This window comes from Excalfactoria chinensis, chromosome 22 (genome assembly GCF_039878825.1).
Source record: "Excalfactoria chinensis isolate bCotChi1 chromosome 22, bCotChi1.hap2, whole genome shotgun sequence".
In the NCBI taxonomy this organism is placed as follows: domain Eukaryota; kingdom Metazoa; phylum Chordata; class Aves; order Galliformes; family Phasianidae; genus Excalfactoria; species Excalfactoria chinensis.
The window spans coordinates 52799-72417 of record NC_092846.1 but is presented as its reverse complement, the minus strand read 5'-3'; the positions used below and the strand labels follow the sequence as shown (position 1 = coordinate 72417).

Here is a 19619-nt window from a genome sequence, read left to right as displayed (position 1 = left end):
TGTCACCGTGTCCTCTCCCAGGCTGTACGTATACCTGGGACTGCCCCGACCCAGGCCCAACACCCTGCACTTCACCTTACTGAACCTCATTAGGTTCGCATCCTCCCAGGCGACGATTCTGAGCAACTCTGTGAAGAAATGAAAGAACCTTGAAAGCAACAAGGGGTGTTTTGGGCTGGATATTAGGAAAAACTTCTCCAAAAGAGTGGCTGGGCACTGGGACGGGCGGCCCAGGGAGGGACTGGAGTCAGCATCCCTGGAGGTGTTCAGGGAACGTTTAGATGTGGTTCTGAGGGACGTGGCTTAGTGGGAAATGGTGGTGGCAGGTGAACAGCTGGACTGGATGACCTTGGAGGTCTTTTCCAACCTTGGTGGTTGTGTGATCCCGTGTGTTTTGGTGCTGAGGACTTTGCCTCTCTATTTCTAAGCAGAAGCACGAGGCTCCTTGCTGTCTGCTCCTTGTTGCAAGGTGACAGCTCCTCAGAGCGCACTCCACCAGGCTGCCCCTCTGCTGCCATCTGCTGCACGGCGGCACAGTGTGAAGCCCCAAGGCCGCTCCTGCCTTGAGATCTCTGGCTCCGGTTCTGGCCGGGCCGGTCCAAAGCAGCTGCTCTCGCTGAGTGAGCGCTGAGTGCTGGAAGTTCAGCGCTCGGGTGCTCAGGGCAGCTCCTCCACAGGCCATGTTTCCAGGCCTCTGGCCTTCTCCTTCTTGCTTCTGAAATGTTCCCAGTAACTGCCCGTTGTTCCTGGAGCAATGCTCAGCACTGCACTGCTCAGAAGAGGCACATGTTGCAGCCCCGAGCCAGGACCCTTGGCTGTGACACAGCCTTTCCCACACACAGCTCGCCGGCTGAGCTGCGGCTCTCCTGAGGGCTGAGGAGGGGACAGCCGTGTGAAGTGGGGGCTCCAGGCAGCCCCATCCCACCCCTCCCGGTGCCACGTTCACCGCTGGGTACGGCCTGCCTGGCAGGAGCACAGCCATGCCCTCTTAAGATGGCTGCCTGAGGGCCTGACCGGGGTGGGAGTCGGGGAGCAGACTTTGGCTTCTCTTTGGCTTCCAAAGCCAGGGTCTGGATTTTCAATTGCAACATGGCACCTTAACGATCTGTTTGGACGCAGGACTAGTGTTTACTCAAAGTACAGTTTGGAAGAGAATGCAGATCCTTCTATTAAGTGAGGAGCTGCAATTGTTTCCCTTGGGGCCTGTGTTTCAGGGAGAAAGTGCATCCCTGTGGGGCCGATAGATCTTGTTCAGCGCACCAATGGCCAGAACGCAGCAAAGGACCGATTTCTGCAAGGCCTTGATTGTATTTTACTCCATCTCTTTCCACGCAGTCCAACAGCCGATGGGTTTCTGTACAAAGAAGGCAGACTCTTCTCCAAACACAGGGCAGTTCTGTGCCCAGATGCAAACCCCGGGGGTGCCTTCAGGTCAGAGCACTGAAGGGAGGCAGCCGTTTCTCTGCCTCTCTTTGTCCCTTCCCAAGTTGATTAGCTGCAGTGTTTTGCTCCTCAGCTATACCCGAGTCTCCCAAAAAGCCCTTCTCTTCCCACCCGGGATCTCATGGAGCTGCAGGTTGGAAGGGAACAGTCTCATCTCCAGCCCAGGCCCAGCCTCACGCACAGCTACGCCTTTCAAATGCTGCCTTGACTTGAGACCCGAGGCTCCAAGAAATGCAGGCACCCTGTCTGTCAGAGCCAAGGGGTCTCGGAAGGAGGAGTCCCCATTGTCCCTCTACCTCTGCTTTTCTTCAGGGAGGCGACACTCTCTCGCTCCTACTATCAGAGTGAGAGGGAGGTTCTTTTAATATACGTGTACCCGACGGAGAGATTGAGACACAAGGAGTTAAATGTTAGCCCGTCCAGTCTATTGCAAATCAAGTTGTTTAGGGAGATGTGGAAGGGAAGACGGGCAATAGAAAAAGTTGGAAATAAAAGCAAGCAGTCTTTGTAGGAAACAAGAGAGAGATGGTCGCTACCATGGGAGTCCAGATGTTGATCTTCAGTAGTGATGGGTCATCAGGTGTTGTTAAGTCAAAGCCAGTGGCGACTGTCCCAACTTATTTGTAAGTCCAACAGAGGTGGAGTTAGCTCTCTTTAGAGTGGCAGCCTCTGGTTTGGGGATCTCAGCAGAAAGGGAGGTGCCCACCTGCATCCTGCTTTTCACAGGGGACGATGGTACTGTTTCCCCAGTTCTTCTATACAAAGCTGGAGTGAGGTTTTGGTCACAGGCCAGCACTGTCTTCCAAAGGCAAACAGCTCCAAAGAAATGCATTAAAGGAGATATTTACAGCAGAAAATGGTTTGGGGTTTTTTTTGTTTTGTTTTGTTTTGTGTGTGTGTGTGTGTGTTTGTCTGTGTGTGTGTGTGTAGAAAATGTCCTATTTTGGGGATAAGTAGTGCTATTTAAGGGAGGAATTTTATTTTGGGGCTAAAAATTGATATTTTGCTCTATTGATAACGTGCATTTCAGAATGGCTCACAGCAGTAAAGGAAGGCAAGAGAACACTGGGCTCTTCTGGCTATTTCCAGAACTGGGGCTGAGACAGGAGAGCGTGCTCAGCCTTGGGTGGTCGGTTGTATCCAGCCATAGCAACCACAGCTGAAAGCATCGTTCCATCTTCACTAGGCACTCCTCTGCCTGTCCCTTTTTGTCTCTGTTTTTGGGAATGCAGGGATTTCTCTTAGCGGCCCACAGACAGTGCCAGGATAAGCAAGTATAAATTATCCCAGTTCTTTACCCTCCTCAAGAGCAGGTGGCTGCACTCTGAGGACAGGGGGAGGCAGGGACAAGGGTCAGGAGAAGGTCATTTATATTGTGTTATCTTGCATTCCGATATCATAGTAAGCAAGAAAGACTGCTGCTTGCTCCCTACAGCCCAGCTCCCACCTCCCTACCCCTTTTCCCTTTTCCCTTCACATTTTAGGGGCCCGAGGGGCCCACGGGCCTACTGCCCTCCTGTCAATGTCATGGATCGATCTAGAGAACTGCGTGACACTGCAAGAACGGGACTTCAGTGTTTCTGCAGCAGGGCTGGCAGAGCCTGGATTTCTGCTGTAGGTAAACTGAGCTGAGCTCTGGACTGAACCTTGTGCCTGGCAAAGTGAGCACAGCCTGCAGACACGCAGGCAGATCTTCTCCCTGCAGGCTGAGCATGTCAGAGGCAGGTCATGGCTGGGACAGCTTGTGCTTTACAGCATCAGAGGGGAGGTGGGGAAGGGGACTGTATAGCCCGGGTTTGTTCCCGCTGTCACCGAGTGAGCTCTAGAGAGAACTGCGTGACACAAACTCATTGCAAAGTCTCAGCTAGAAGAAGCGTCACCTCAGTGTACCCAAGAAAAAGAACAGCGTTGAGATTCTAATTTTTGGGGGTTTTTTTGTTTTATTGAGGGTGGGTTGTTTTTTGTTGGGTTTTTGTTCTTTTTTGGTTTTTTTGTGTTGTTTTTTTTTTGGGGGGGGGGGAGGGAGGGAGGAAGGGAAGGGTGGGACGGTTGTTGGATTGTTTGTTTTAAGTATAAAATAAAACTTGGAAGACTTCTGGCCTCTCCAGTGGCAGAATGGAACGGACTGGAACTATTGCTGAGATTCTTGTTCAATTGGGCAAGAGTCTTGTTGCCTTTCCCAGCTCTCATCTCCAGTTGGAACCATCTCCTCGTTGCTATCAGGAGGAGCTTCTTCTTCTGCTGCTCTCTTTTCCCTCTTGCGCACTCTGTGAGAATGAGTTTCAGAAAGCACTACTCACTGACAGGAAATAAGGGGAAACTTGAAAGACTTTGCAACCTGAGTCCTGGCAGTGTACTGCCAGCAGCCGATTTGGCCGCCCAGGATCCTGGCACCACAAATGCTCCATTGCCAAATGCAGCAATCAGGTGTTCTGGGGAAAGGCCAACTCACAGGTAGTTTCTGCACAGCCATATCACAGCACCAACGGCCAGCACCAGCACAGGCAGCAGCACCGCTGAGACCATCACCGGAACGTGGCGCTTCCGCCCAGGTCTGTGAGCACCAGCCTTTGTGCTTTCGCCTGCATTCATCCCTGGAAGAAACGAGACAATGTCCCACATTACCTTCAGCTGCGCTACAGATGATCTCTCAGTGTGCTTCACGGACCCCAGAGGTCTTTTTTGTCAGTGGGTGCCTCCGTCTCTGGTGCCGAAGCACCGGAGGACAAGAAGGATTGCTTCCACCTCTCGCTGGGTAGGGAGAGGCTGCACAGGCACTACCCGTGTCCTCCTCTGGGCCGAGAGCTGGGGCTGTACCCTGGGGTCTGGGCTTGGTCTGTGGGGAGAGCTACAGAGCAGAATCCCTCACGCTTTCCCCGGCGTGCGTGTCCTGAGCTCTCCTGTGGGACGCCCCCCAGGCTGAAGGTCAGGCTTCAGCCAGCACAGGGCACAGCCAGAGCCAGCCCAGGGGAGAAACGCTCCTGCAGGCTCCTACCATGCAGGACCCTGCTCATCACCCTCAGGTGGCTTCGCTCACAACTCTGGGATCCGGGAGCGGTGGGAGCTGAGCAGCGTCACAGAGGTCTGCAAGTACCTTCTCTGGCACACTGCTGGAACAACTCTCCACACCCCACTAAGGCCAGCCATTTTCAGAGAGCCAGCCCTGGCTTCTTTGACATCTGCTCTGTGCTCACACGCTCAGCTCTGGCTGCTGACCTGGTGTGCAAGAGCTGGCAGCAAGAGCCTGCAGGCACGCAGTGACTCTGGTTAGTGACACCGTATGATCACGGGACAGAAATTACCTGGCATGCCAGTTGTTGCTGCTGCCTGCGCTCCTCTGTCCGGGACCGGCAGAGTGGGATATCCGCCTTCCTGCCGTGCACCCTGCTCAGTTTCTTGGTCCGTTCCTTTAGAAAGAAAGCAGGGCAGTAGGATTGGGATGTCACGTGCACAAAGCAGCTCTGACAAGTAATGGTTGTGCTGGGGGAGCAGCTGCCTCTGGCTCTTGGCTGGGTGCAGACCAGCTCTGGTGCTTGACAGCACCTGCAAGGTGTTACATGGAACACGGCTGCAGCACGGCTCTGAGCCATCCCTTCCTGCTGTGCAGGCTACAGCCTGCCCACACACGTACGTCAGACCTCAGCTTCCCAGGTCCCACAGTGAACAGACTGAAGTATACCCACCACGCTCTGCCTTCTTCATTTCCTTCAGCAGCTGCTTCAGGAGCCGGGATGAGCCCTGGGAGTGTTTTCCTCTTTTGGCTTCATCCTCTTCTCTTTCCCGACCTTAACAGAACGTATGAAGTTAAATATCTTGTGCATGAAGTCTTGAACTCAGCCAAGTCAGTGAAGACAAACTACTCACTGCTGGGATTCCAGCTGGGCTCCAGCGCAGGAGGAAACGGATGACCGGGCAAGGCCCACACTGGGGGCACTTCTGCAACCAAAGACCCACAAAAAGTTTCAGTCACACACTACAGCATCACTGAGTAGCAGAGCGTACAGGGGATCGTGCCATGAGATGGCACTGAAACGGGCAGCAAAAGCTCTCTGAAGAATTTCAAAGCTATGACCTACCTGCGCCATCCGACAGAGTCTCCGTTCTGGAAATCAGAGGATAACCTGGATCGCCTCCTCTGGTCACATCTGCAAACAAACGCAGGACAGAGCAACTGCTACTGAGCATCCTTTCGGCCAGAAGGACGCAGGATGCAGTTAAAGCCAGGGATTCCTTCACAACACTGTTCTCTCCCTTCCGCACGGGAGCGCCTCGGAAACAGTTCCTGGCTGCCTCCAGGGGCCTCACCATCGTACTTAACGAATGCTGTGCGGAGCTGCCCAGAGGAACGCCCTCCTGGAGTTCACCCCTGCTCTAAACTCAACCGCACGGAGCGGGGTAAACCTAGGCTTTGGTAAGCCACTGCCTGCAGACACAGCTGTCATCACGCATAGAGGAGAAATGTTCCCATTGCGTGTGCCCATCTCTCGTTTCCTTAGTGAGCTGCAGTGCTGGAAGTGGCTCAGGTGATGACACGGGGCGGGGGGGGGGGGAAATTCCAAAGCTGCACAGAGGCCAGGTGACCTGCTGGCTGGCATTCCACAGCTTTCCAAATACTTTCTCCAGGCCGTGGGAAACAATTCTCAGGGACCTCATGGAAGACCATTTGGCCCCTTGAGAGGCCACAGCCCGAATCATCGAATGACCCAGGTTGGAAATGACCTTGAAGATCATCAAGTCCAACCGCAGCCTAACCATAGAACCCTAACTCTAACAACGCTCTGCTAACTCATAGCCCTGAGCACCACATCCAAATGGCTCTTAAACACATCCAGGGATGGCGATTTAACCACCTTTCTGGGAAGCCTATTCCAGTACTTAAAAAAGGTCTGTGCTCCCTCGGCTGCAGAGGGGCAGCGGTATGCTTCCCACTGAAACGTGGCAGCTCTCCGAGAGACATAGTACTCATGGCTCATCTGTGGAAGCCCTTCCAGGCACAAACAGGCTTGGAAGACCCGGAGAGGATCTTCAGTCAAATTGCACCCAGGTGAACCGTGAGAGCAGGAACGGTTCAGCCTCCAAGGAAACAGACGCTCACAACTTACCCCTGGGTTGTCCCCCAGGCACAGGCATGAAGTTCGGATCCAAAGGATCATCCGGAAAGGGAGCACCAAGCTCATCATCTAGAATCAAGAACAGATGTGAGAAGTTCCAGCTCCATGGTGTGATCTCCTTCTCCCTCAGTAACTGGATGAATAACTCAGGTCATGATTTCCAAAGCTGCGGGGTGGACGGGATGAGCCGTAGGCTGGCACCTGGCAGCGTATGCAGTGCTCTCTCCAGGCCACGTGCCACATCTCTCGCAGATGACGGGGAAGAAGATGCAGCCCCCCAGGGCTTTCTTCCTGGGAGGCCTCTGATGTACAGGAAGGTCACACTGAGGCACTGGAGGAAAGCACACCTGTCTCTTCCCCTGGGCTGTGGACTGGGGCTCTGGCTTGGAAACTGGGATTCATCTCTGGGGAGTGCCATGAGCCTGAAGCAGAAATGCTCGTGCACGCCCAGCACGCCTCTTCTCAACTCTCCCCGGGCATCTCCCAGGATAAAGGCTGTGCTCCAGCCAGCAATGAGCAGAGCCACAGCCCGGCATGGCTGGAGCCGGCCCTGGGGAGCAGCGCAGCCACGGGCTCTTGCCCGGCTCCCGCAGTGCCACCCATCACCCCCTAGCCAACAACACCCCCGTGGAAGGCAGGCCCCAGGGAAGTGTAGTACAGGGCCGTGGGGACACAGCCCGACTTCTTGCTGCCAGCGCTGCTCAGTTTGGGTCCCAGCTCTACCCACCCACCTGCTCCCGGTGCTCGCCACGGAGCAGCACAGCTCTCCTGGAAACTCATGGCCACCAAGAGGAGGAAGAGGACAAGGCGGGCAGGGCCCATGGGGTCCATGGCCCCCCACACTCGCACCATGCTTCCAACACCACCGCTGCAGCCACAGTGAGTGTCGCACAGAGCCAAGCCTGCGGCCAGGCCTTGTGAGCTCATGGCACAGCTCAGCACAGCCATAGGACGGGGCATTGTGACCTCACCGCTCTGTGATTCCGGGTGGCGGCTCCCCGCAGGCTGCTGCTCTTGTGATGCGCTGCACCGGGGCTGCGTGGGGCTGCTGCTTGCATCATAGACATGCAGAATCATACAACGGCTTGGCTTGGAAGGTGTTGTCAGCAAAGATGGCTGAAGTTATGACTTCTGCCAGCGTTTAAATCACACTTCCCTTTTTTACCTGAAAAGCTGTACTTTTATAGCAGACAGACGAGGATGTTCAAAAAACACACATGCTATTTGGAGGAAATCTACTGCAATAAGAGCCCTAAACCCCCTTCAAAGCCACGATCCATTCATTCTTTTCCTAGAGGTGTCCTTGGTTCTTATGCTGTTTATCCTGCTTCGCAGCTGCTGCTCTGTGAAGTCATTATCTTGCTCCATAGCTGCTGCTCTGTAAATTCCTTCTTGTATTCCCACAGTCCTGTTTCCCTTTTCTGGAGGCACAGATTTTGCGGAATCCCTCCCCTCCACCAGTCACGGAACTGGGACAAACCAGCCTGTAAACCGTCGACAGGGCCAAACCTTTACTATACACACAGACGTCTGTGACTTAAACTTAGTTAAATGAGATGACACACACATTAGACGTAGACAGGACAGTGCAGCAGTGTGCAGTGCTCAAATTAATTGTGGTGGGTGCTGCGCGAAAAGCTGAGCCGTTCTCAGATGTCATTCACAAATATTCTTGTAAGACCTCTGATGAGTGTTACAGACCAGGCTACTAACAGCTGGGCGGTACATATGTTTTCCAGTGCTTAAGGGAGATTGAGTGTTCTGCTCAGGCAAGAAATTCCTGATCTTACTGTAGATGTAAAAGAGACCCCGCTTTGCTGTGATTCTGGAGCAAGAGAGAGTAGAAATCTCAATCCAATAGCAAGGAGCTTCCTCTGAGTTTATAATAATGAGTTAATGATGGAGATCTGTCTTTCTCCGTGAAGGCAAAAACAAGGAGATGCAGGAGGATGAAAGGTATACTGATGAATAGGAGGAATTTTCTAAGCTTACAAAGGGTGTCAGCTGCACAGCTCCCAGCAGTCACATGAGGCTAAGGAAACACAGCAGCCTTAGAGCATGTAACCTATGCAGATCTTGACAGAAACAAATGCAAGTGGCATACCAATGACTCTTTTGCCTCATGAAGAACATTTTGATTTCTAATAGTAAGTTGCTACCTAAGTGTGAAAGGTAAGCAGACTATATAGTAAGCTCAATGCAAATGGATTTTTTTCATGTGAAAAGCATGGCATAAAAGGTAAAACGTCAATACTGCAAATTTTCTGCCTCTAGTATGTTTATTTACCTTTTATTACTGGCATCTAGGCTAAGTTGTTGGAAATATATTAGGAAACATTTCTTCTCTGAGAGAATGGTCAGGCACTGGAATGGGCTGCCCAGAAAGGTGATTGGCCATCATTCCTGGAGGTGTTCACGAGATGTTTAGGCATTATACTGAGGAACATGTTTTAGTGGGAAATATTGGTGATGAACTGATTGTTGGACTGGATGATCTTGGAGGCCTTTTCCAACTTTGGTGACTATGATGATTCTATGTCGATGATGTTTATTTTTTCAAGTAGGCAGTGCTTTTACACTTTCAAATCTTCTGTTCTTTTAGTGCTACTGGGAATGTGAAAATTGCTGAGGTTCATCCAGGTAATCAGTGTGATCAGTGTGATCTCAACCGTCAGGAACAGATTGAGAGCCTGTGGGTTAGTAGAATTAGAGATGAGATTAATAAAGGTCACCTGGTGTTAGGGGTATACTACAGGCCACCTGATCGAGGGGAGGCTGTTGACGAGGCTTTCTTGCTCCAGATGCGGGAGGCGTCATGCTCACGGGCTCTCGTCCTAATGGGGGACTTCAACCATCTGGCATCTTGTTGTATTAGGCATCAGCGAGATCTCGTGCTGTAACGCGATAGGTCTTCCCATGCTCAGTAATGCATATGTATTAGATGAAATAGGAGCCCTATATAAGGGACTCACGAGGTTAATTAAACGCCATTTTACCACCCACCACATTGGTGTAAGCAGTGCGTAACTTGGCCACGGGGCCGTCGGAAGCACATTACAAAGGACGTGATTCCTTAAGGTTACTTGATTAAGGTAACATTTGGTGCCCTCTCTGAGGCACGTCCTGGGGGTAGTGTGCGACGGCTAACTGCGTGGCGGACGCATGTCCTACGGTTAGATCCCGTAGAAGCGCCTCGGTGGGCGGAAATTGAAGCAGCTGCTACCTGCGGTTCGGTCGTAAGAAAACGAGGACCGTGGAAGACTGCGGGACTACAGGTCTCGAGTATATACAAAGGGTGCAAGGACGTACGGTGTCGCGCACCAGAAAAAACAATGGATTCCGTCATTAAGGTAGTATCACGAGTTTGTAAAACTCACTGCGTTAGAAATGTTCCTTCTAAGAAGGATATAGCTGCCGTCATCTCCTGTTTGGAGGTGGCGCAGATTTTACCCTCCCCTAGTAATCTGCTCGATTCGGAGCGGTGGGATTCTTTCACCGCTGCCATGCTCCATAGAGCAATGCACGAGTATAAAGCGGAGGAGTTAAAAACCTGGGGTTTGGTCCTGGGTGCTCTTAAAGCCGCTAAGGAGGAGAAACAAGTCCAGGCCATCGCGACTGGGGTTTTTGGTCTGGATACTGGGACGTCCGGGGTCCCGGGGGGTGCGGAGGAATCGCTTTCTGGCGGCGACTTTGCACCCAAAATGGCGCCGGCCACGCCGGCCGTTTTCACAATGGCCATGGCCGCGCCCGAAACAACTCCGGAAGAGAAGGCGGAAGTTGTGTCATCTGGGGAGGCGCCACCATATTATCCCCGCCTATACCCCTCTTTGCAAAGCTTTTACTCGCCTGAGGGGGATGGAATTTGTCCGAGGGAGGGAGAGTCGTGTGGGGAGGCGCGCCGTGGAGGCGTTGAGCCACCCCCAGACCCACCTCCGGAGGAGGGATCTCGTCCCGAGAAGGGTGAGAAAAAAGCGGAGGAAAGAAAATTGCCTATCCCCACCCCGTTTGTCTTATCTCCCGAGGAGGGGGAGGAGAGAGGGGTGGAGAGAAAGGAATTGCCTGCCCCCACCCTGCCGGTCCCGTTTCCCCAGAAGGGGGAGGAGAGAGGGACGGAAAGAAAGGAAATGCCTACCCCTGCCCTGTCGGTCCCGCCTCCCCAGAAGGGGGAGGAAAAAGAGGAGGAACGAAAGGTTCCGCCTACCCCCACCCAATTGGTCGCGTCTCCCCGGAGGAGGGAGGAGCGAGAGGATTCTCGCAAGCCCACCGATTGGTCGGATATCCGTGAATCAATGAGAGGGTTGGGGCTTAAGGAACGGGACTGGGCGGTGTTTCCGATAGTCGTCCAGAAGAAAGGACCAGTTTGGGTGCCTTTGGAAGCGAAAGCAGTGACTCGGTTTATAGAGGCAATTGAGAAAAAGGGCTTGAGGTCCCCGATGACTATGAGTACCTTTGAGGCTCTTATGGCCCCGGGTCCCCTACTGCCATATGATATTGAAAGCCTTATGAGAGTTGTCCTTGAACCAGTACAGTTTACTGTGTGGAAGGAGGAGTGGACGGTACAACTTAAGGCTGTTGTAGCACAGACTGCTTGTGATCCGAACCACCCAGCGAATGGGAAGGAGGGAGATCCGAAAACTAGTTTAATGAGGCTTTTAGGAACGGATGCAGATCTGGCTGGATCTGCAGAGAAGCAGCTTAGGCTCCTCCGTCCGGGAGAATTACTTGCCTCCACGGGGGCGGCTTCTACTGCTTTTAGAAACTTTGTAAGAAAAGCAGAACCTGTTTCCCCGTGGTCAGAGATAAAGCAGGGTCCCTCAGAAACATTCTCTGAATTTGCCAATCGATTGATACAGGCAGTAGAAGGATCAGAACTACCTAAGGAAGCATTATCTTCCGTTATAAAAGATTGTCTTAAGCAAAAGTCTCATCAGAATATTAGAGATATCATTCGGGCGGCTCCTGATGATCTGGAGACTCCGGGTGAAATTATTAAGTATGTGCTGGACAAACAACAAGCAACACCATTGCCCAGTGATGGCCTGACAAAGGCATGGCTTTCGGTTATGACCGCACAAAATAATCAATCTAAGAACCCCTGCTTTAAATGTGGCCAGATAGGTCATTACAAGAACCAGTGTACAGCTCCAGAGAGACGGTATAAGGTTAGAGAAAAATGCCAAGCCTGCGGGAAGCTGGGTCATGGATGGGAACCCGCCAGCCGCAACCGCGAAGTGACTCTTCAGGAAAGAAGAAAGGAACAGATAAAGAACCACTGCTTGTACCTACGAGAAGGACATTTGTTGTATCGCTTGTTGTGTGTTTTTATGTATTTGTGTTTGTTACAGGGGGAGAGGGTGCTCATCTCATGTCACAACCAGAAAATATTTGGGTCACATGGTCTAATCGAACTAGGCAGAAAGATTTCTGCCTGAGTTTACAGTCAGCCTCATCACCGTTTAGTATGTGCTGCTTCAATCTGAGCGACCACAGTGATTCAATTCATAAGAAGTTGGAGTGGATGCAAGAGCATACCAAGAAAATTGCAATTGATGATGCATTCGGCAGCTGGCTGGATGGACTATTTGGGTTGTTTACAGCGTATGATAGAAAGAATATTTAATGACAAAATGGAGTGCCAACGGATATATGATAAGCTTTAAGAAGAAGAAGGAACTGTATAAACCCAAGATGCCTTGGATATAATAATTAGAAAACCACTAATATTATTAGACATTGCACTACCTACCTCTGCATGAATTGTAGCTTGTCTACCTCACTTTTTAGATAACTTATATATTTTAGATTTATATGGAGACTAACATTTTTATATATTAGGTTTAGGACTAGCGTTCGCGTTGTAACGGGACATGACTTTATTGAGCATGGGGAGGGGGAAATGTTGTATTAGGCATCAGCGAGATCTCGTGCTGTAACGCGATAGGTCTTCCCATGCTCAGTAATGCATATGTATTAGATGAAATAGGAGCCCTATATAAGGGACTCACGAGGTTAATTAAACGCCATTTTACCACCCACCACATTGGTGTAAGCAGTGCGTAACTTGGCCACGGGGCCGTCGGAAGCACATTACAAAGGACGTGATTCCTTAAGGTTACTTGATTAAGGTAACAGCATCTGTTGGAAAGACCACACGGCGAGCTGCAAGAGCTCCAGAAGGCTCATGGAATCCATTGATGATAACTTTCTGGTCCAGGTAGTGGACAGACTGTCCAGAGATGAAGCGTTGCTGGACCTGCTGCTCACCAACGCTGAGGAGATCATCAAAGGCATCAAGGTTGGAGGCAGCCTGGGCTGCAGTGACCATGCCCTGGTCGAGTTTGTGATCTCGAGGGCTGTGGGCCTGGCAAAGAATGGGGCCAGGACCCTGAACTTCAGAAGAGCAAACTTCAAGCTACTCAATGGATTGTTGGCCAAGATCCCCTGGGGTGCTGTCCTTAACGACAAGGATGTTGAGGAGAGCTGGCTACTCTTCAAAGGTACCCTCCTGAAAGCACAAGAGGTCTCTATCTCTCTGAATAAGACGGTGGGCAGATGACGTAGGAAACCGCCATGTCTCAACAAGGACCCGATGAGTGAACTGAGGGCCAAGAAAGGGGCGTACAAGCTCTGGAAACAAGGCTGTGTCACCTAGGAATAATACAGGGATGCCGTCTGGAGTTGCAGGCATGGGATCAGGAAAGCCAAGGCGCAGGCAGAACTGAACCTGGCGAGGGATGTGAAAAACAATAAAAAGACATTCTACAGGCACATTGGCCAGAAGAGACAGGCCAAAATGGGTGTACCTTCTTGGTAAATTTAAAAGGAGAGCTGGTTCCAACAGATGAAGAGAAAGCTGAGGTGCTGAATGAGTAAGCCCCTTCCCTGGTGTGTGGGTCTGTGGGTGCCTCCAGCCCATCAGTCTCAGTTCTAGGCTGTACCAGGCTGGAACCTTGACATACATACACACAGCTCTTGAGAAACACACTGGGTTAAAGTGGATTATAGAGTTTGATTCCGCAAGTCAAGATCGTCGGGCTCGTGCGGCCCGGAGAAGGCGCTGCGGAGACCTGATGGCGGCCTGCTCGTCCTCGGAGGGAGCTCACAGCCGGAGGGACCGCGACTTCGGACGCGGTCTGACAGCGGCAGTGCCGTCCCAGCAGCGGATTGGCCGCCCTGTGCGCACCGAGCCGCTCATCGCCGCGTATTTATGACAGAGTGCAGGCCGAGGCGCTCGGCGGCTTCCACAGAAGGAAGAGACGTTTCCCCGGCACGCGCGGCCCGGAGCAGCAGCGCACGCCGGGCGGCACCGCCGGACAGACCGACGCACAGCAGGCCCAGGCTGCGGCCCGGCACGGCCTCCCGCACGCCCCTCCCCCGGCACGGCCTCCAGCCCTCCTATTGGCCAGCCCTTCCCCGTTCGGCCATCTTATTGGCTTTCGCTGTCGCCCTTCTTCCGGGAGAGCCGCGTTCCCGCCCTGCAGAGCCGATTGGCTGTCCCGGCTGTCACTTAAAGCTCGGCAGGAGGGGCGATCGGACGGCGGCGCGCACGCCGGCCGCCTGCTCTGCGCGTGCGCAGTCGTGGCGAGGGCAAGCCCGGGCAACGGGCGCCCGTTCATTTCTGTAAGGCAGGATATGCAGTAACTGCTACTGACCAGGATCCAAGGACTATAAGCACAAACATCATCTCTGAAATCTCTAGTTCACCTATTTCAAGCCGGGGACTGGATCCTGCCTTACAGTCTCCTTGTTTCACAAAACTGCAGCTGTCAGTAAACCAGGAACTTCTGCATCTTCTAAGGGTTTGGTCCTTCAGGTCCGACTGACCATCTGAAATGTGCAGCTTCAGTTGTTTCAAAGCAGTCATGTAGTCCTGGTTCTGCAGGAGTTCCGCTAAGGAAAGATACTGGCTTGACAATATTAGTTACAATTATTTCTACAACATTCTGCTCTATCAGGACGGGCCTGGTATTTCAGGGATCTTTGGGGTGAGAGCCAATGTTCCCCTTTTGCCTCCAATACAGTAAACACTGTATGAGATATTAAAACTGGGATTCTTTGGCCCAATGTAGATTTACAGGCTGCTTGAATATTGAGCACCAGTGCAGCCACCGCCCTCAGGCACCCTGGCCATCCCTTACTCACTTCATCAAGCTGTCTGGAGCTTAACGATCAGTCCATAGCTGTGTATCCACAGTCAGCACCATCCTGTCATTCCTGGGAATGTATGGAGTTCCCTGGCAGTCTGTGGCTCAGGGGTTTGGCAGATGGCTTCTTTCCTGGCAGTCCTTAAGGTTCAAAGTCCAGCTGTAATCCCATATCCCAAATATGTCACTTGCTGTTGAGTTAGTTGTGCTTTCTGTAAACCAAGAAACTCAGCAAACTCACAGTCCATTGCACAGTTCTCTTTTGTTGCTGTGGCATCCACGTGCTGCAGTAAAGTTCCACCCTGGGATGGAGGATCCCAGGTCTCAGGCTCACGAGTTGACCGTCATAAAGCTGTTCTCGCAACCCTGGGTAACACTGTTCAGGTTAACCAAGACTCTTCTCCCCATATTAGGGCTTTTGTATTCAAAGGCAAATAACCTTAGGCTTCCTTTGGCCAAACCAGGCAGAAGAGACATGCTTCAAATCCAGAAGGAAAATTCCACCTATTCATTCCTTAACTTGGTTAATAAAGTGCATGGATTTGTCACCACTGAGTGTATCCATTCAACAATTCTATTACTTGCCCTCAAGTCTCATACCAAACTACAGCACTTGCTATCAAAATTGGAATCCAGACTCCAAAAAGTTATCTATTATTTCTTTTATCCTTCTACAGTTACATATCCTCATAGGGCACCGCTTTACCCTGACTGGGCAAGCTCTTGCATTTAACTTCTGTTTAGGGCTTCATTTTTGGTGCTGATGCCCACACCCCTAAGTGCATCATATTTGGGATTGCTGTAACTCCTGGGGGTACAACATTGTTTTGCCCAGTTTGTGTTAAAGCCAGAGTTACAGTTTTTAATCAGTCAATATCATTGCACCCTTAGCTCCAGTTTTATTAAATTTCTTGCCAGAGTAGCCTGGCAGGTACAAGAATTTCTGTATTCCTACTTGTTTTCTTAGCTTATATTTAATTGATCCAAAATAAATAAATAAATAAATAAAAAATCCTTTTCTTGTTGGGCAGTAGCTTCTACTACTGTTACAAAACCTTCTATGAGTAGTAAGAAGCACCCATATCCACCAGAAAATAAAGCTCTTTATCCTGCTTCCCTAGATGCAATTTCCCATTGCAGTTTGCACACTGCTTTCCTTCCAGTGGGGTCGAGCCCTCCCTGGGCTCTTCAAGCCCCCACCCCATCACCTCTCCCTGAGGGGATCTCTGGGTCCTACAGCCCTATTCTAGCACCATAACAGTAACAGCTGTTCTTATTCCCAATTCCCTTACTACCTGTTTGTCAGTCAGTTTGCGTTTGGTTTGTTTTCATATCGTTCACCTCTCTTCAGTCCTGACATCCCTGCTATACCTTGCCAGTCCTTGCTTTCTTCAGCCTGTGTCTGTCCCAAACTTTCTCACTTTCCAAACTCTCATCATTACATAAACTACTAACATCCTATCTCACTTTCACCTCCTTCTCTCCAGAGGTGTCCAGTGCTAATACCGGGATTTCAGGTTTCCTAGATCTCTGCACATGAAGGCTCTTTTCACTTCCATTGCCCCGTACTCTCCACCTCCCCCTTCGTTGTTTACAGCAGCAGTTTCTGTCCCCGGCTCTCTCTCACTCCAAGAGTTCTTGCGGGGGGTGGGGGAGTTCGAGGGGGGGGGAATGAGGGGAAACAGTGCAGGGGGATTCCTCTCATACCAAACTCACTTTCTCTTTAACCCTTTTTCCTTTGTACACTATTCCACTATTTGTAGTGGAATATATATATGTATATATATATGTAATACATATAATACATATATATATGTAAGCTATACCTGGCTCCTGGCTGTGCAGGAGGACCTTGGTTCCAGTCCCTTGGGTCCATGGGTCCCAGCGCAGCCACCCCACGTGGCACACCCGTTGTCTTGCAGGAGAAGCAGCTCATTGCCCAGCTGGAGGAGCAGCTGAAGGCTGAGACAGAGGAGATCCAGGTAGTGCGGAGGGGCGAGGGGAGCAGGGCTGCCCACCCCATGTTGTGGACCTGGAGGAGAGCTGCAGCAGACGCTCACGCTTTTGTCTGCCAGGTGCTGCGCCGGGAGGAACAGCGCCTGCGAGAGGAGCGGGAGGAGCTGGAGCTGGAGGGTGCCTGGTGAGTGGGACGGGGCCCTGCACCCCACGCCTGCACACGGGGCTCTCTGCTGCAGTGGGACTGCAGCGCTGCTGGGGTCGGGGCTCGGGTTCTCTTCGCTGCCTGGCGTGGCAGAGCAGCCCCGTCCCAGCCCTGGGGTGGGCACACACTGCTGGGGAGCCACCGCGGTGGCAGAGGCCGGCAGCCTCCAACCAAGCCTTGTTGCCCACAGGCAGCAGCATCGGATGGAGCTGGAGGCAGAGCGCGTGCCTGGGGCTGTGCTGCCGGAGCTGGTGGAGGCACAGCTGGTCAGGTACAGAACGCACGGCACCCTCACCCCATGCAACGGGGATCTCTCCGCACACAGGGCTCCCTGCAGCACTGGCGCTGTGCTGCTGCGCTGCTGGGCTCCCAAGTCCTGCATGAACTCCAGCTGCGCAGCAGGCCCTGACCACCATCCCTGCCCCATCTTCACCTACAGGAGAAGAAGGAGCGGGCGAGGAGACGTGGGCTCTCCTTCTGGATGCAGTGAGTATCCCTTTGTTGCCCTGTGTGCCGCTACCAGCAGCCGTGCTCCTGGCAGTGGGCTGATGGCCTGGACCCCTCTGCAGCCAGCGGGGCTCCCAAACAGCCCCTGTGGCACCGTGTGGGGCTGTGCTGCCATGGGGTAGGGACGCCTCATTCCCGGCCCTCTTTTGCCCCACAGGACCATCTGCCTCATCTTCGTCTGCCTCCAGCTGCTGCTCATTGCCGTGCTGGGCTCTGCCCTATTTTACGCCCGGCACTATGACCAGGAGCTGCTCTATCGGCTCCTGCTGCGGGTGCTGCCCCAGTCAATGTACGCTTACGTGGTGTACTTTGCAAGCAGGACCCTGCGTGTGGTCTGTGATGGGCTGCTGCCCATCTGACCACCCAGCTCAATAACCCCTCCCAGCTCAGGGCTACGCAGTGGGGCAGGGGACAGGGCTCTGTCCCCATGGAAGGAGCCTCTCCTGTGATCCTGCCCCCAGGGGCTCACAGGCACAGCAGTGGGGCAGTGTTGGCAGGCGGCTGAGTGCCACCACGTTGGACTTGTTGGAAATCAGTCTGCACTGTCATCGGGAGTCGCTGTCAGCTGAAGAACAAACCTCCGACGGCCCATCAGACTGAAGATCCGCACCTGACAGCAGGACGTGGCTGGATCTACCAGCGCTGAACCGCCTCGCTTTGCTGCCTGTCTGTCCCTCTTTCCCCGTTTTCTGTCTTTTCTCTTGGTCTTCTTTCATTCTTTAACTCCTCAAAGCAGCCATGGCCTACAATAACGGCCTCTAACACTTCTTCATCATAATTGGCCCATTAGCCAATGTTACCCCCAATTGGTTGTTAGTTGTTAAGAAAGCTCTCAATAAATGCCCTTATATTATTCCTCTCAGTTTGGATGACTCCATGCGGTCTCACTGCGGCCTTCAAATACTTGAAGGGAGCGTATAAACAGGAGGGGAAACGGCTGTTTGCGAGGGTGGGCAGTGATAGGACAAAGGGGGATGGTTTTAAACTGAGTCAGGGGAGGTTTAGGTTGGATCTTAGGAGGAAGTTTTTCACGCCACGGGTGGTGACGTGCTGGAACAGGTTGCCCAAGGAGGCTGTGGATGCCCCATCCCTGCAGGCATTCAAGGCCAGGCTGGATGCGGCTCTGGGCAGCCTGGTCTGGGGGATGGCGATCCAGCATATGGCCCCCCTCTTTAAACCAGATGATCATTGTGGTCTTTTTCAAACCAGTCCATTCTATGATACTAGGGTATGATTCTATGACTGCTGCCAGCCTTTCAGGCCGTGATTTTAGGCCCTCGGGTTGGTGCTGCCCTGCTTGATTGGGGCTTCAGGCCCCGTGGCCGGTGCTGACCCTTCAGGTTGGACCTGTAAGGCCTGGCAGGTGGGCTGTATCACACTCCCATGAACTCCCACAAACTCCAGTGGCGGAAGGAACGACCACATGACTGGAAACATCTCCCGTGCCCAATGCCACTGCTTGAAATACTATCTGGGACCTGGAAAAGCAAATCCTGCGGCAACACGGCACCCCAGATAGAACGGAGTCAGACAACGGGGCTCGTTTCCAAAACAATCTCATAACCACCTGGGCCAAAGAGTGCGGCATCGAGTGCATATATCACATCATGCACAGCCTCTGGGAAAATCAAACAGTGCAGTGCTGTTAACAACTACAACGAGGGCAATGGGCGCTGAGACAGACAGACATTGGGACGCACGTGTAGCAAAGGCCACCTGGGTAGCCAGTGCTCAGGGATCTGAGCATCAAGCTGGTCCTGCCCAATCAAACCTCCTGCACACAGCACAAGTAAAATGGAAACGTGGCACCCACTGACACTCATCAACCCTTGCTGAGCATCTCTGGAGACCAAGCAGTAGCTGTGAGCACAGTGAGGTGGGGAGTGGCACGTTCCATCATAGCGAAGGTGACAGCGGGTCACTCCCGCTGGCGCAGGTTGTTCTGAGCTGGTGACAGTGCAAAGCTGATGGTGGTGGCCGTGTCACCGTGTCCTCTCCCAGGCTGTACGTATACCTGGGACTGCCCCGACCCAGGCCCAACACCCTGCACTTCACCTTACTGAACCTCATTAGGTTCGCATCCTCCCAGGCGACGATTCTGAGCAACTCTGTGAAGAAATGAAAGAACCTTGAAAGCAACAAGGGGTGTTTTGGGCTGGATATTAGGAAAAACTTCTCCAAAAGAGTGGCTGGGCACTGGGACGGGCGGCCCAGGGAGGGACTGGAGTCAGCATCCCTGGAGGTGTTCAGGGA

At 52.5% G+C, this 19619-nt stretch overlaps 2 protein-coding genes across 5 annotated transcripts; one reads left to right on the top strand and one right to left on the bottom strand.

Moving 5' to 3' along the window:
- Positions 1-2065: 2065 nt before the first annotated feature.
- On the bottom strand, positions 2066-9391 carry LOC140261731 (uncharacterized). 2 transcript variants are annotated; one of them, XM_072355490.1, is made up of 8 exons: positions 7526-9391; positions 6546-6623; positions 5520-5588; positions 5308-5379; positions 5127-5228; positions 4746-4850; positions 3896-4037; positions 2066-3710 (listed from the first exon to the last, which is right to left on the bottom strand). In XM_072355490.1, the coding sequence occupies exons 1-8, from the start codon at positions 7629-7631 to the stop codon at positions 3575-3577; spliced, it is 810 nt and encodes a 269-aa protein (XP_072211591.1). In that variant the 5' UTR covers positions 7632-9391; the 3' UTR covers positions 2066-3574. The 2 variants fall into 2 exon arrangements, with proteins under 2 accessions (XP_072211591.1, XP_072211590.1); XM_072355489.1 differs by having other exon boundaries at positions 2068-3710; positions 6756-9387.
- A 31-nt stretch (positions 9392-9422) lies between these two features.
- LOC140261730 (uncharacterized) lies at positions 9423-18227 on the top strand. 3 transcript variants are annotated; one of them, XR_011905763.1, is made up of 6 exons: positions 9423-12679; positions 16621-16680; positions 16774-16838; positions 17050-17130; positions 17299-17345; positions 17524-18227. XR_011905763.1 is itself a non-coding variant. In XM_072355487.1 (6 exons), the coding sequence occupies exons 1-6, from the start codon at positions 9887-9889 to the stop codon at positions 17739-17741; spliced, it is 489 nt and encodes a 162-aa protein (XP_072211588.1). In that variant the 5' UTR covers positions 9423-9886; the 3' UTR covers positions 17742-18227. The 3 variants fall into 3 exon arrangements, 2 of the variants coding, with proteins under 2 accessions (XP_072211588.1, XP_072211587.1); XM_072355487.1 differs by having other exon boundaries at positions 9423-9904; XM_072355486.1 differs by having other exon boundaries at positions 9423-9904; positions 17050-17345; positions 17524-18198.
- Positions 18228-19619: the final 1392 nt, after the last annotated feature.